The sequence below is a fragment of the Sceloporus undulatus genome, chromosome 5, assembly GCF_019175285.1.
Source record: "Sceloporus undulatus isolate JIND9_A2432 ecotype Alabama chromosome 5, SceUnd_v1.1, whole genome shotgun sequence".
NCBI classification, from domain to species: Eukaryota; Metazoa; Chordata; class Lepidosauria; order Squamata; family Phrynosomatidae; genus Sceloporus; species Sceloporus undulatus.
Window position 1 is genome coordinate 20,414,427 of NC_056526.1, and position 16,472 is coordinate 20,430,898.

Here is a 16,472-nt window from a genome sequence, read left to right on the forward strand (position 1 = left end):
AGCAAATGAGTGAAGTTTAACTAGTTAGCTCACCAGGGGAAGTATTTGATTGCCTGCCAGCTTGTAATCTCCCTTTCCAGAAAACAGGTTGAAATATTGGCATAAATTGAAGACATCTTGACTAGAGTGTGCAGAGAGAAGATTTTTTTCCTATAAAGTCTGGCTGACAATGAAATTATGTTTGCAATATATTACATGCTGTAATGTGCCAACTCAGCATTTAAATTCAGTATTCTTGAGGCTCTAATTACCCCAAAGGTGCCAGATCCCATCTGATCTTGGAAGTTAAGCAGGGCGAACCCTGGTTAATTGGATGGGAGGCCAGTGGATAGCAGGTAATATATCTTCTGTAGGCAAAACTACCCAGGGACGTAGCCAAGGGGGGCGGGTTCTTGGGGTCCAGAACCCCCCTTCCATTAGAAAAATGAATGGTGTGTGCTGCTGCTGCGCCGCCGCACCCAAGCCCCGTTATAATGGTGGCACTTAGTCTGGACCCCTCCTTCCTAAACTCCTGGCTACGTCCCTGAACTACCTCTGACTATTTCTTAAGAAAACTGTATGAAATTCATGGGGTTGCTATAAGTTGATAAGCAGCTTGAAAGCACATATAATAATAATAATAATAATAATAATAATAATAATAATAAGTTTATTTATATTTACCACCTCTCCCACAGATCGAGGTGGGATTACATCATTAAAATGATACATAGTACAAAGTACGATCAATAAAACACTAATACTGAATTCATCAACATTCCTATTCTCTAAAATAGCAATTCATCAATTAGCCAACAATCATAATCAAGAGTGGGGTGATCATCATAACCTTTTATATGGAGTCTGGTGGTTAAGCCTGCTAGAAGAGATCTGACTTGAGTGCCTTCTTAAAGGCCTTTAAGGTAGTGATAAGGTGGATCTCTTCCAGTAGGCCATTCCATAATTTGGGGACTGTGGCAGTGAATGCCCTATGGGTGGTTGTCATTAACATGGTATTATGATGTTCCAATAAAAATTTCCCAGATGTTCTAAGAATGCGGGGCGGATTATGTAGGGAGAGGCTTTCCTGCAAGTAACTTGGGCCTGAGTCATGTAGGACTTTAAAGGTACAGTGCGCCTGCATTATACATGGCTTTGAGCTGACGCTTAAAGCCGTGCGGGAGCGCGCGGGGCAGCGTGTCCCATTAGAATAAATGGGGCACATGTGCGCTGCTGTGTGCATGAGCCCCATTCATTTGAATGGGGCTCAAGCATACGCGGGATGTTGGCTTACACAGGGGGGTCTGGAACGGATCCCCTGCGTAAGCCAAGGGTACACTGTAATAACCAACACCTTGTACTGCACCCAGAAGCTAATTGGCAGCCAGCGAAGAGATTTCAATACTGGTGTTATATGGTCAAACCTAGGTGTCCCAGTGATCAATCTGGCTGCCACATTTTGAACCAATTGAAGCTTCCAAACTCGGTACAAGGGTAGCCCCAAGTAGAGCGCATTACAGAAATCTAAACGAGAGATTACCAGTGCAAGTACCACTGCTTCAAGGTCCTTTCGGTCCAGGTAGGAATGCAGTTGGTGTATCAACCAAAGCTGATACCAAGCACTCCTGGCTGTTGCCTCTGTATGCGATGACAGCTGGAGAGACGGATTAAGGAGTACTCCCAGACTGCGGACCTTGTCCTTTAGGGGAAGTGTGATCCCATCCAGGGCTGGTTGACAAATCTCCATCCCTGGACTTGGGGTACCTATCGCAAGTACCTCCGTTTTCTCTGGATTCAAACTGAGTTTGTTTTCCCTCATCCAGCCCATTACCGACCCAAAACAGGCATCCAGAGGAGAGATGCCACCCATAGTCACTGCAGTAGTCGGAGATACAGAGAAATAGATTTGGGTGTCATCAGTGTACTGATGGCACCACGTCCCATGTCTCCCAATGATCTCACCCAGCGGCTTCATGTAAATGTTGAAAAGCATGGGGGACAGAATGGCACCCTGAGGGACGCCAGATGTCAGCTCTCTCTTAGAGGAGCAGCTGTCCCCCAGCATCACCATCTGGAATCTGCCTGAGAGGTAGGACTGGAGCCACTGGAGCGCAGTGCCCCCAATGCCTAACTCCCTCAGGTGTTCCAGAAGGATACCATGGTCTATGGTATCGAAGGCCGCTGAGATGTCCAAGAGCACCAACAGGGTCACACTTCCCTCGTCGATGCCCAGACGAAGATCATCGACTAAGGCGACCATGGCAATCTCAACTCCATATTCTGCCCTGAAGCCAGTTTGAAATGGGTCTAGATAATCGGCTTCATCCAAGACAACCTGGAGCTGGAAAGCAACTGCCCTCTCGATCACTTTGCCCAAGAATGGTAAAAGGGAGACCAGTCTATAGTAGTTTCTCACCAGGCGATCCAGGGAGAGTTTTTTCAAAAGCAGTCTAACAACGATGTGCTTTAGTTCGATGGAAATCTTCCCTCCCTGGGGGATGCATTAATTATAGATTGTAGTAATGTTTTTGTTGCATTCCCTCCCTGTGCGGTCAGCCATGATGGGCAAGGATCGAGGGGGCATGTTGTCTTCCTAACACTTCCAAGAATCTTGTCCACTTCATCGGTATTTACAAATTCAAATTGATCTAGTCTAATATAGTCCACAGAGTCACTGGACACGTCTTTTTCTATAACTGTTATAATGCCGGTATCCAGATCGGCCCTTATCTGAGAGATATTCCTGGGGAAAAGTAGTTTGCAATGCAAATGCATATGTACAAATGATCACTTATCCTGTTTGTTGCAGATGTGATTGAGCTGAGAGTGATGTTGGAAGATGCTGAAGATAGAAAGTATCCAGAGAATGATCTCTTCCGCAAGCTCAAAGATGCTGTGAAAGAAGCAGAGACTTGTGCTTCAGTAGCCCAGCTGCTCCTGAGTAAAAAACAAAAGCACAGGTTTGACAAGAATTTTAAAAATAACTAATATCCAGAAAATGAAAAGCCCCCCCTCCCCCCCAGCTTCAAAATTTCCAGAAATTTCACATCTCAGCATGGGACATGGGTGGCCTTTAGATTATCACCTCCTATTAGAAAATGCCAGTTCATGAAGGCCTTGCTGTGGATATCTCACCACAGAAAATTAGGTTGATGGTATCTAAGGACAGTTTCTTCATAGTTCCAGGACTATAGAATGTCTTGTCCAAATTTATTCTTCACTGCTGAGTTAAAGTTCTCACAGATGTAAGGTAAAAACTGGTGAGGTTTTTGGCAGGCTTGAATTAGATTTTCTGAATTTTTATGTGTTTTGTTCATTCTAATTAGTGGTTTAATTGTGCTTGATACAGCATTGCCAGATTTGGTTTTGCTTTGTATAGATATGTTTCCTTGAATATTATTTTTGATGCAAAGGAAGGCTATGCTGATTAACTACATATGTTGGATTTGATAGTTTCCATTTTCATCTACATTTTTCAGTACTTGTAACAGAGTCACAAACTTTCCCACTGCCTCTCTTTATGAAATAAAGGTGTCATCTCACTTCGGGAAAAAAATACTAAAGTGTTCATTGACTCTGAAGCCTCTAGGAACTGTATATGTAATTAAAAGGTATTTTCTTTTAATCTAGTAGGTTAAGCCCAGATACTGGGAGAACACGGACTAAGCTGACTGTGGAAGAACTGAAAGCTTTTGTCCAACAACTGTTTAGTCTTCCTTGTGTCATTAGTCAAGCTCGGCAAGTAAAGGTGGGCACCTGGATATAACTTTATTTGGACTATCTTTAGAGATAGTCTCTAGAGGCAATGAATGTTCTGAAAGTCATTAAATAAATGCATTTGATATTCTTAGCAGGGATTTTGGTGGATAGGCTTTAATAGCTCACAATGTTTGTTTAGTGTTTCTTCATACTTCCCTGGGTATTTAATCTACAGTTTGTAGACCCTAAAGCTCTGTTCAGGCATTCAGCTAAATACATGGAGGGCTAAATGAGTGGTCAGAGTGTGGACATGCACATAACCTCCATTCATGGAGCATTCACAGAATCAAGAAAGACCTTCAGGAATTGAGGCCAAAGGTCTACAACAGGCATTAAACTGCATTCAGCTGAATATGGCTATAGACTGGGAACTACATGACTGGGAACCTTGAGGAGGCAGGAGAGTTCTAAAACTGTATTCAGCTGAGCATACTTACAGAGCCATTTGCAGACATTTGTGTTCAGTGCTTATAAGTTTCTGATACTGCCAGGTGTAAAGAAATCTTCAGGGATAAGCCTTGAATGGATGCCCATGTCCCCCACCATACTTTTAACCCTTTACATGCTCAGGCAAATGCTTGAACTGGGTTCTATATTGTTAAGACTATTTGAGAGACCCGTATCTTCCCATATGAAACAGCTAGAGCCCTGAGATCCTCAGGAGAAGGCTTTCTCTTGGTCTCACCACCACCTCAGGCTCGCTTGGTGAGGACATGAGAGAGAGCCTTCTCAGTAGGAGCCCTGGTGGCACAGTGGTTAAATGCCTGTACTGCAACCATTCACTCAAAACCACAAGGTTGCGAGTTCAAGACCAGCAAAAGGGCCCAAGCTCGACTCAGGCTTGCATCCTTCCGAGGTCACTAAAATGAGTACCCAGACTGTTGGGGGCAAATTAGCTTATTTGCTAATTAGCTTACTTGCTGTTCACCGCTATGATCTTTGGAATAGCAGTATATAAATAAAAAACAAACAAAACAAAACAAACAAACAGCTGCTCCCATCGTGTGGAACTCCCTTTTGCAGGAGGCTAGACTAGCCCCCTCCCTGTTGGCTTTTTGACGGCAGGTAAAAATATTTCTATGCAGGCAGGCTTTTTAAAAGCACGCTAGCCTGGTTTTATTGGGTATGTATGTTGATTTACATTATGTTTTTTAACTTTTGCATATTTAAATTTTAACTTTGTAGTGTTTTAAGTAGTTTATTTTAATTGTTTTAATTTTTGTTTGTTTTAATGTGTTTTTATATTGTGAGCTACCTTGAGTCCCTTTTCAGAGAAAGTCAGCATAGAAATAAATGAATTAAATATAAGCAGATTGTTCAGTTGATGGTGCTTGCTTTTTCTTGAGTGATTGAGAAGCATTGAGTTGATCAATTTAGCTCCTAAGAAAGCCCAAAGGAGATGATCACTTCCAGCAGTAGTAGTCAATGACAGTATTTCTGTGTGGAAAGTTGTCATATTTAACAGTAAGCAAGTTGGAGTAAATGAACAAGCATTCTGTCTGCTACTTCATTCAAAGGACACGAGAGTGTTGAGCTTGCACCTGCTATGTCAACTTCACAGCCTTGACAGACAGGCCTCCCTAAAACTATCATTGTAGTCTGTTTATTTTCTTAACATAAGACATAACTGTTTAACAAACTGCTTGATATATCCTTTCTTTTTAAAAAAAATACTATTTAGTTTCAGATTAAATAGAAAAACTCCAGTTAAATAACATTTTAAAATTTAAACAATCATCCTTAAATATTAAATCTATCCTACATATCAATTTTCTATATATCTTTACATGTTGATTTTCTTTCATTTACATTTAAATTTTTATGCTACTTCTCTTTTAGTATTAAACTCAGTTGTTTCCATGATCTTCATACATCAAACAATAAATTTTCAATTTACTTACAACTTAGATTAAGTTATTCTTGATTACAGTACAAAGACCAACTTCTTGCCTAATAATATACTGTAATTTTATATCTGGAAGTCCTCATCCTCCTCTTTCCTTTGTGTTAATTCATATTTTCCATTTCACCCTGGGTTTTCCCCCCTGCCCATATAAATGTCTGTAAATCTCTTTGCAAGTCTAAATGTTTCTTTGTTTGTTATTATTGGTAAGTTCTAAAACAAAAAATGAACTTTGGTTAAGATGTTCATTCTGATTGTTATAGAGTAAGAGAAACAACCATATAGTAAGCTACCAGGAAAGACTGGTAATAGAAGGTAAAGAGATAGGATATATCATTTCTGAATTTCTGGCTTACTCTAATCATACCTAGGTAAGAGTTATATTGTGCTTTGTAGTAATCATTCCTATGCCAAACAACCATCTTTTACCAAATCTTCCTATAGAACTTGCTGGATGATGTTGAAGAATTTCATGAACGTGCTCAGGAGGCCATGATGGATGAAATCCCAGACTCATCCAAGTTACAGATGTTGATAGATATGGGCACTGGCCTCTATGTGGAACTTCCTGAATTGCCTCGACTGAAGCAAGAGCTGCAGCAAGCACGTTGGCTGGATGAAGTGCGAGCAACACTTTCAGATCCTCAGAGAGTCACCTTGGATGTGATGAAAAAGCTGATTGACTCAGGAGTGGGGCTGGCACCACATCATGCAGTGGAGAAAGCCATGGCTGAATTACAGGAGCTACTTACAGTCTCTGAGAGGTGGGAGGAGAAAGCCAAAGTCTGTCTCCAAGCAAGGCAAGTATAACTGTTGGCAATTTTGCTCACCATTCATGGGAACTTTTCATTTGTGGTGGCCCTTTTGTCACAATGTGTCTTGGCAAACTTCATGAACTACCCATAGAGGGGATTGTCAAGGCTCCCCAAAGCAAGCATATGTAGCACTTTCTCACGTAATGATGCCTCTGCTGGACAACTGTAATTTGAAGAGGAAACCAAAATATTCATATTCTAATTCTTGAATGTTACAAGATAGGAACATGACTTTATTTTAACTTCCATTAAAATGAAATTTAAATTCCTACTAAAGATGTAAACACATGAAAGAAAATTTGGGGAATGGGGTGTTATTTTTGTTTTTAGCGCCTCAACATGACCTCCCATTTTCCAGTGAAGAAGACTGGAAATTTGGGGGAATACTGATTCCCCCCCCCCTTGCAGGAGGAGTGAAGTGATTTTTAAGACAAAGTTTTATTCAAAATGAGTTGTGACAGTTTTGTATTAGGATAATCTGACACAGACTACCCCAAAAGTAGTTTCCTTCAGGTATTTTGGACTATTATTCCAATCATCTCCATTCAGCATAGCAGATACTGATAATGGCTGTTGTCTAAAACATTTAGGAGGGCAGCAGATGGGAGAAATACTATCTAGAACATTAGAGGATGAGAATACATTATCAAATGTTTTCCAGTACAGGTTAGCAATGTTTGTGAGCATTCTGTATTTAACTGGAAATTTGGTACCAGAGTATGAAATAAGATGGAAAGAACAGGGATAGGTTCCTGTACCAAAAAAAGAATTATAGTTCAATAGGTTTCTGCAAACTTTTAATCCAAAACTAATAGTATACATGCATGAAATTAAACAGCCAGGTCAGTGAAGCCTTGGATAAGTAAACAAACCATTATGAATCCTTTATAGACCACTTAAAAGTTTCTCCCAAAATGAATCCAGGGATGATTTTTATTTTCATCAGCTTCCACTTTCCTTCCATTTTTGTGGTCAGACTTATACTTTTTACCCCTTAACATGTTGGGGATAGTTGAGTCAGGTTTATCTTTCCTCCTTTTTTCTTTGTTTTGTTTTCACACATGCTCAATAAAGGATTCTGGAGACAATTGCTGTTTTCCTTGCCTGGTGTAAGCAGACACACACTGTGGCAATTACATGGGTTAGAATAAGTGTTTTTCAGCTTAAACCTTACTGCATTGTTTACTGCAGACATGCTGCTGTAAACCAGCACCCAAACTCTGTTTCTCTCACCCTCTATCATCTTCCCCATGCTGTCAGACGTTTTGTTAACTGACGAGTGACTGTAGTTTACCTCAGTATCCAAATCATAGAATCATAGAGTTGGAAGAGACCGCAAGGGCCATCCAGACCAACCCCCTGCAATGCAGAAAATCTAAATCAAAGCATCCCCAACAGATGGCCATCCAGCCTCTGTTTATAGACCTCTAAGGAAGGAGACTACACTACATTCCTAGGGAGTTTGTTCCACTGTCGAACAGCCCTTACTGTCAGGAAGTTACTTCTAATATTGAGGTGGAATCTCTTTTCCTGGAGCTTGCATCCATTGCTCCGGGTCCTAGTCTCTGGAGCAGCAGAAAACAAGTTAGCTCCCTCCTCAGTATGACATCCCTTCAAGTATTTGAACAGGGCTGTCATATCACCTCTTAACCGTCTCTTCTCCAGGCTAAACATCTCCAGCTCCTTAAGTCGTTCCTCATAGGGAATGGTTTCTAAACCCTTCACCATTTTAGTTGCCCTCCTTTGGACACGCTCTAGTTTCTCAATGTCCTTTTTTGAATTGTGGTGCCCAGAACTGGACACAATATTCCAGGTGGGGCCTGACCAGAGCAGATGGGATTACATCCATTAAAATGATACATAGTACAACAGTACGGATCAATAAACAAAACTACAATACTGAATTCACCAACATTCCTATTTCTCTAAAATAGCAATTCAATCAATTAGCCAACAATTCATAATCAAGAGTTGGGGTGATATCATAACCTTTTATATGGAGTCTGTGGTTAAGCCTGCTAGAAGAGATCGACTTTGAGTGCCTTCTTAAAGCCTTTAAGTAGTGACGTGATAAGGGGATCTCTTCAGTAGCCCATTCCATAATTTGGGGACTGTGCAGTGAATGCCCTATGGGTGGTTGTCCTTAACATGGTATTATGAGTTCCAATAAAAATTTCCCAGATGTTCTCAAGATATGCGGGGGGGATTATGTGGAGGAGGCTTTCCGCAAGTAACTTGGGCCTGAGTCCTGTAGGACTTTAAAGGTACAGTGCGCCTGCATTATACATGGCTTTGAGCTGACGCTTAAAGCCGTGCCGGCGAGCGCGCGGGGCAGCGTGTCCCATTAGAATAAATGGGGGCACATGTGCGCTGCTGTTGCATGAGCCCCATTTTGAAGGGGCTCAAGCATACGCGGGATGTTGCTTACCACCGGGGTCTGGAACGGATCCCCTGCGTAAGCCAAGGGTTACACTGTAATAACCAACCCCTTGACTGCACCCAGAAGCTTAATTGGCAGCCACAGCAAGAGATTTCAATACTGGTGTTATATGTCAAACCTAGGTGTCCCAGTGATCAATCTGGCTGCCACATTTTGAACCAATTGAAGATTCCAAACTCGGGTACAAGGGTTTAGCCCCAAGTACGCCGCATTACAGAAATCAAAGAGGAGATTACCAGTGCAAGTACCACTGCTTCAAGGTCCTTTCGGTCCAGGTAGGAATGCGTTTGTCTTGGTGTTTGTATCAACCAACAAAGCTGAATACCAAGCATCCTGGCTGTTGCCTCTGTATGCGATCGATGACAGCTGGGAGACGAGGACGGATTAAGAGAGTGAGTACTCCCAGATCCGACGGACTGCGACTGTCCTTTAGTGGACGGAGTGTGTGTGATCCATCCAGGGCTGGTTGACAATCTCCATCCTGTGGACTTTGTGGGGTACCTATCGCAAGTACCTCCGTTTTCTCTGGATGCAAACTGAGTTGTTTTCCCTCATCCAGCCCCAATTACCGACCCAAAACAGGCATTCAGAGGAGAGATGCCACCCCGTCACTGCAGTAGCACTGCGGAAGTAGTCGGAGAACAGAGAAATAGTTTTCGGTGTCATCAGTGTACTGATGGCACCACGTCCCATGTTCTCCCCATGATCTCACCCAGCGGGCTTCATGTAAATGAATGTGTGAAAAGCATGGGGACGAGGCAGAAATGGCACCTGAGGGGACCGCCAGATTGTAGCTCTCTCTTAGAGGAGCAGCTTGTCCCCCAGCATCCCCATCTGGAATATCTGCCTGAGAGGTAGGACTGGAGCCACTGGCGCGCAGTGCCCCCAAGCCTACTCCCTCAGGTTGTTCCAGAAGGAACCATGTGGGTATATGGTATCGAAGGCCGCTGATAGATGTCCACGAGCACCAACAGGGTCACACTTCCCTCGTCGATGCCCAGACGAAGACTCATGACTAAGGCGACCGCTGGCAATCTCAACTCCATATTCTGCCCTAATGACCCAGTTTGTATTGAAATGGGTCTAGATAACCGGCTTCATCCAAGACAACCTGGAGGTGGAAAGCAACTGCCCTCTCGATCACTTTGCCCAAGAATGGTAAAAGGCGAGGAGGACCAGTCTATAGTAGTTTCTCACCAGGCGATCCAGGGAGAGTTTTTTCAAAGCAGTCTAACAACGATGTGCTTTAGTTCGATGGAAATCTTCCCTCCCTGGGGGAGCATAATTATAGATTTGTAGTAATGTTTTGTTGCATCCCCTCCCTGTGCGGTCACAGCCGATGAGGGCAAGGATCGAGGGGGCATGTTGTCACCTAACACTTCCAAGAATCTTGTCCACTTCATCGGTATTTACAAATTCAAATTGATCTAGTCTAATATGTCCACCAGAGTCACTGGACACGTCTTTTTCTCTAACTGTTTATAATGCCGGTATCCAGATCGGCCCTTATCTGAGAGATATTCCCTGGGGAAAAAGTAGTTTGCAATGCAAATGCATATGTACAAATGATCACTTCTCCTGTTTGTTGCAATTGATTTGAGCACTGAGAGTGATGTTGGAAGATGCTGCGAAGATAGAAAGTATCCACGAGAATGATCTCTTCCGCAAGCTCAAAATGCTGTGAAAGAAGCAGAGACTTGTGCTTCAGTAGCCAGCACTGTCCTGAGTATAAAAAACAAAAGCCACAGGTTTGACAGAATTTTAACAAATAACTAATATCCAGAAATGAAAAAGCCCCCCCCTCCCCCCCAGCTTCAAAATTTCCAGAAATTTCACATCTCAGCATGGGACATGGGTGGCCTTTAGATTATCACCTCCTATTAGAAAATGCCAGTCATGAAGGCCTTGCTGTGGTATCTCACCACAGACAATTAGGTGATGGTATCTAAGGACAGTTTCTTCATAGTTCCAGGACTATAGATGTCTTGTCCAAATATTCTTCACTGCTGAGTTAAAGTTCTCACAGATGTAAGTAAAAAACTGGTGAGGTTTTTGGCAGGCTTGAATTAGATTTCTGGATTTTTATGTGTTTTGTTCATTCTAATTAGTGGTTTTAATTGTGCTTGATACAGCATTGCCAGATTTGGTTTTGCTTTGTATAGATATGTTCCTTGTATCTATTCTTGAGCAAAGGAAGGCATGCTGATTAACTACATATGTTGGATTTGATAGTTTCCATTTCATCATACATTTTTCAGTACTTGTAACCAGAGTCACAAAACTTTCCCACTGCCTCTCTTTATGAAATAAACGGTGTCATCTCACTCGGGAAAAAAAATACTAAAGGTTCATTGACTCTGAAGCCTCTAGGAACTGTATATGTAATTAAAAGGTATTTTTTTTTAATCTAGTAGGTTAAGCCCAGATACTGGGAGAAACACCGACTACGCTGACTGTGGAAGAACTGAAAGCTTTTGTCCAACAACTGTTTAGGTCTTCCTTGTGTCCTTAGTCAAGCTCGGCAAGTAAAAAGGTGGGCACCTGGATATAACTTTATTTGGACTATCTTTAGAGATAGTCTCTGAGAGGCAATGAATGTCTCGAAAGTCATAAATAATGCATTTGATATTCTTGACAGGATTTTGGTGGATAGGCTTAATAGCTCACAATGTTTGTTCAGTGTTTCTTCATACTCCCTGGTATTTAATCTACAGTTTGTAGACCCTTAAGCTCTGTTCAGGGCACTCAGCTAAATACACTGGAGGGCTAAATGAGTGGTCAGAGTGTGGACATGCACTAACCCTCCATTCATGGAGCATTCACAGAATCAAAAAGACCTTCAGGAATGGGCCAAAGGTCTACAACAGGCATAAAACTGCATTTCACGCTGAATATGGCTATAGACTGGGAACTACACTGACTGGGAACCTTGAGGAGCAGGAGAGTTCTAAAAACTGTATTCAGCTGAGCATACTTACAGAGCCATTGCCAGACATTTGTGTTCAGTGCTTATAAGTTTCTGATACTGCCATGTGTAAAGAAATCTTCAGGGTAACACCTGAACTGGATTGCCCATGTCCCCCACCCTACTTTAACCCTTTAACATGCTCAGGCAAATGCTGAACTGGGTTCTATATTGTTTAAGACTATTTGAGAGACCCGTATCTTCCCATATGAAACAGCTAGAGCCCTGAGCCTCAGGAGAAGGCTTTCTCTTGGTCTCACCCCCACCTCAGGCTCGCTTGGTGAGGACTGAGAGAGGCCTTCTCAGTAGGAGCCCCTGTGGCCCAGTGGTTAAATGCCTGTACTGAACTCATTCACTCAAAACCACAAGGTTGCGAGTTCAAGACCAGCAAAAGGGCCCAAGCTCGACTCAGGCTTGCATCCTTCGAGGTCACTAAAATGAGTACCCAGACTGTTGGGGGCAAATTAGCTTATTTGCTAATTAGCTTACTTTCTGTTCACCGCTATGATCTTTGGAATAGCAGTATATAATAAAACAACAAACAAACAAAACAAACAAACAGCTGCTCCATCGTGTGGAACTCCTTTTGCAGGAGGCTAGACTAGCCCCCTCCCTGTGGCTTTTTGACGGCAGGTAAAAATATTTCTATGCAGGCAGGCTTTTTAACAAGACGCAGCCGTATTAGCCTGGTTGTTTATTGGGTGTGTATGTTTGATTTACATTATTGTTTTTTAACTTTGCATATTTAAATTTAACTTTGTAGTGTTTTAAGTAGTTTATTTTAATTGTTTTTTAATTTTTGTTTTGTTATGTTTTTTTATATGTGAGCTACCTTGAGTCCCTTTTCAGAGAAATCAGCATAAGAAATAATGAATGAATTAAATATAAGCAATTGTTCAGTTGATGGTGCTTGCTTTTTCTTGAGTGATTGAGAAGCATGAGTTGATCAATTTAGCTCCTAAGAAAGCCCAAAAGGAGATGATCACTCTCCAGCAGTATAGTCAATGACAGTATTTCTGTGTGGAAAGTTGTCATTTTAACAGTAAGCAAGTTGGGTAGTAATGAACAAGCCATTCTGTCTGCTACTTCAGTCAAAGGACACAGAGAGTGTTGAGCTTGGCACCTGCTATGTCAAATTCCAAGCCTTGACAGACAGGCCCCCTAAAACTATTTGTAGTCTGTTTATTTTCTTAACATAAGACATAACTGTTTAACAAAACTGCTTGATATTCCTTTCTTTTAAAAAAAAAAACTATTTAGTTTCAGATTAAATAGAGAAAAACTCCAGTTAAATAAACATTTAAATTTAAACAATCATCCTTAAAATATAATCTATCCTACATATCAATTTTCTATATATCTTTACATGTTGATTTCTTTCATTACATTAAAATTTTTATGCTCCTCTCTTTTAGTATTAAACTCAGTTGTTTCCATGATCTTCATACATCAAACATAAATTTTCAATTTACTTACACTTAGTTAAGTTATTCTTGATTACAGTACAAGGCCAACTTCTTGCCTAATAATTACTGTAATTTTATATCTGGAAGTCCTCACTCCTCCTCTTTCCTTTGTGTTAATTCATATTTTCCATTTCCTGGGTTTCCCCCCTGCCCATATAAATGTCTGTAAATCTCTTTGCAAGTCTAAAGTCTTGTTTGTGTATTATTGGTAAGTTCTAAAACAAAAATGAACTTTGGTTAAGTGTTCATTCTGATTGTTATAGAGTAAGAGAAACAACCATAGTAAGCTACCAGGAAGACTGGTAATAGAAGGTAAGAGATATAGGATATATCATTTCTGAATTTCTGGCTTTCTCTAATCATACCTAGGTAAGAGTTATATTGTGCTTTGTAGTAATCATTCCTATGCCAAACAACCATCTTTTACCAAAATCCTATAGAACTTGCTGGATGATGTTGACGAATTTCATGAACGTGCTCAGGAGGCCATGATGGATGAAAATCCCAGACTCATCCAAGTTACCGATGTTGATAGATATGGGCACTGGCCTCTATGTGGACTTCCTGAATTGCCTCGACTGAAGCAAGAGCTGCAGCAGCACGTTGGCTGGATGAAGTGCAGCGAGCAACACTTTCAGATCCTCAGAGATCACTTGGATGTGATGAAAAAGCTGATTGACTCAGGAGTGGGCTGGCACCACATCATGCAGTGGAGAGAAGCCATGGCTATATACAGGAGCTACTTACAGTCTCTGAGAGGTGGCGGAGAAAGCCAAGTCTGTCTCCAAGCAAGGCAAGTATAACTGTTGGCAATTTTGCTCACCATTCATGGGAACTTTTCATTTGTGGTGGCCCTTTTGTCACAATGTGTCTTGGCAAACTTCCTGAACTACCCATAGAGGGGATTGTCAAGGCTCCCCAAAGCAAGCATTGTAGCACTTTCTCACGTAATGATGCCTCTGCTGGACAACTGTAATTTGAAGAGAGGAAACCAAAATATCATATTCTAATTCTTGAATGTACAAGATAGGAACATGACTTTATTTTTAACTTCCATTAAATGAAATTTAAATTCCTACTAAGATGTGAACACAATGAAAGAAAAATTGGGGAATGGGGTGTTATTTTGTTTTTTTTAGCGCCCTCAACATGACCTCCCATTTTCCAGTGAAGAAGACTGGAAAGATTTGGGGGGAATCTGATTCCCCCCCCCTTGCAGGAGGAGTGAAGTGATTTTTAAGACAAAGTTTATTCAAAAATGAGTTGTGACAGTTTGTATTAGGATAATCTGACACAGACACCCCAAAAAGTAGTTTCCTCTAGGTATTTTGGACTATTATTCCAATCATCTCCATTCAGCATAGCAGATACTGATAATGGCTGTTGTCTAAAACATTTAGGAGGGCAGCAGATGGGAGAAATACTATCTAGAGCATTAGAGGATGAGATACATTATCAAATGTTTTCCAGTACAGGTTAGCAATGTTTGTGAGCATTCTGTATTTAACTGGAAATTTGGGTACCAGAGATGAAATAGAGAATGGATAAGAACAGGGATAGGTTCCTTACCAAAAAAGAATTATAGTTCAATAGGTTTCTGCAACTTTTAATCCAAAAAACTAATGTATCATGCATGAAATTAAACAGCACGGTCAGTGAGTGAAGCCTGGATAAGTAAACAACCATTGAATCCTTTATAGACCACTTAAAAGTTTCTCCCAAAATGAATCCAGGGATGTTATTTTATTTCCAGCTTCCACTTTCCTTCCATTTTTGTGGCAGACTTATACTTTTTACCCCCTAACACTGTTGGGGATAGTTGAGTCAGGTTTATCTTTCCTCCTTTTTTCTTTGTTTGTTTTCACACATGCTCAATAAAGGATTCTGGAGACAATTCTGTTTTTTGGGGGGGTTTTTGGTTGGGGTTTGGGTGGGGTTTGGGGGGTGGGGGGGGTTGTGTGTGGGTTGTTGTTGGGGGTGGTTTTTGTGGGGGGGTGTTGTGGGTGTGTGGGGGTTTGTGTGTGGTTGTGGTGGGGGGGGTTGCTGCGGGCGTTTGTTGGGGGGTTTGATGGTTGTGTTGGTTGTTGGTGTTGGGGGGGGTTGTCTGGGGGTGTGGTGGGGTGGTGGGGGGGTGTGTGGGTGGTTTGGTGGTGTAGGGCTGGTGGGTGTTTGGGTGGGTTTTGTGGTGGGTTTTGGTGGTGGTTTTGTGTGGTTGGTTGGGTGTGGTTTGGGGCCTTTTTTTTTTTGTTGGTGGGTGGGGGGGGGGGTGTGGGGGGGGGGGTGTTTTTGTTTTTTTTTTTTTCTTTTTTCTTTTTTTTTTTTTTTTTTTTTTTTTTTTTTTTTTTTTTTTTTTTTTTTTTTTTTTTTCCCCCCCCCCCCCCCCCCCACCCCCCCCCCCCCCCCCCCCCCCCCCCCCCCCCCCCCCCCCCCCCCCCCCCCCCCCCCCCCCCCCCCCCCCCCCCCCCCCCCCCCCCCCCCTCCCCCCCCTCCACCCCCCCCCCCCCCCCCCCCCCCCCCCCCCCCCCCCCCCCCCCCCCCCCCCCCCCCCCTCCCCCCCCCCCCCCCCCCCCCCCCCCCCTTGCCTGGGTGTAAGCAGACACCCACACCTGCGGCAAATACATGGGCTTAGAATAAGTGTTTTTCAGCTATAACACCTTACCTGCATTGTTTACTGCAGCAGAATGCTGACTGTAACAACCAGCACCACAAACTCTGCTTCTCCTCTCACCCTCATCATCTCCCCATGCTGTCAGACGTTTGTTAACGCGAGCGCTGACTGTAGTTACCATCAGTATCCAACATCATAGAATCATAGAGTTGGAAGAGACCGCCAAGGGCCATCCAGTCCAACCCCTGACACTGCCAGAAAAATCCTAAATCCAAAGCCACCCCAACAGATGGCCATCCAGCCTCTGTTTACTAGACCTCAAGGAAGGAGAGACCTACCACTACATCCTACGGAGCGTTTGTTCCAAACTGTCGAACAGCCCTTACCGTCAGAACGTTACTTCTAATATTGAGGTTGAATCTCTTTTCCGGAGCTTGCATCCCATTGCTCCGGGTCCTAGTCTCTGGAGCCGAGCGGAAAACACCAAGTTAGCTCCCTCCTCACGTATGACATCACCTTCACAGTATTTGACAGGGG

At 42.5% G+C, this 16,472-nt stretch overlaps 1 protein-coding gene across 1 annotated transcript in view; it reads left to right on the forward strand.

The window, feature by feature from the left end:
• The window catches only part of KDM5A (lysine demethylase 5A), a 57,513-nt gene that overhangs the window by 25,321 nt on the left and 15,720 nt on the right, over positions 1–16,472 (forward strand). The window contains exons 16-18 of the mRNA XM_042468419.1: positions 2,789–2,939; positions 3,613–3,727; positions 6,086–6,441. Coding sequence (XP_042324353.1) covers positions 2,789–2,939; positions 3,613–3,727; positions 6,086–6,441 — 622 coding nt within the window. The remainder of the gene's footprint in view (positions 1–2,788; positions 2,940–3,612; positions 3,728–6,085; positions 6,442–16,472) is intronic.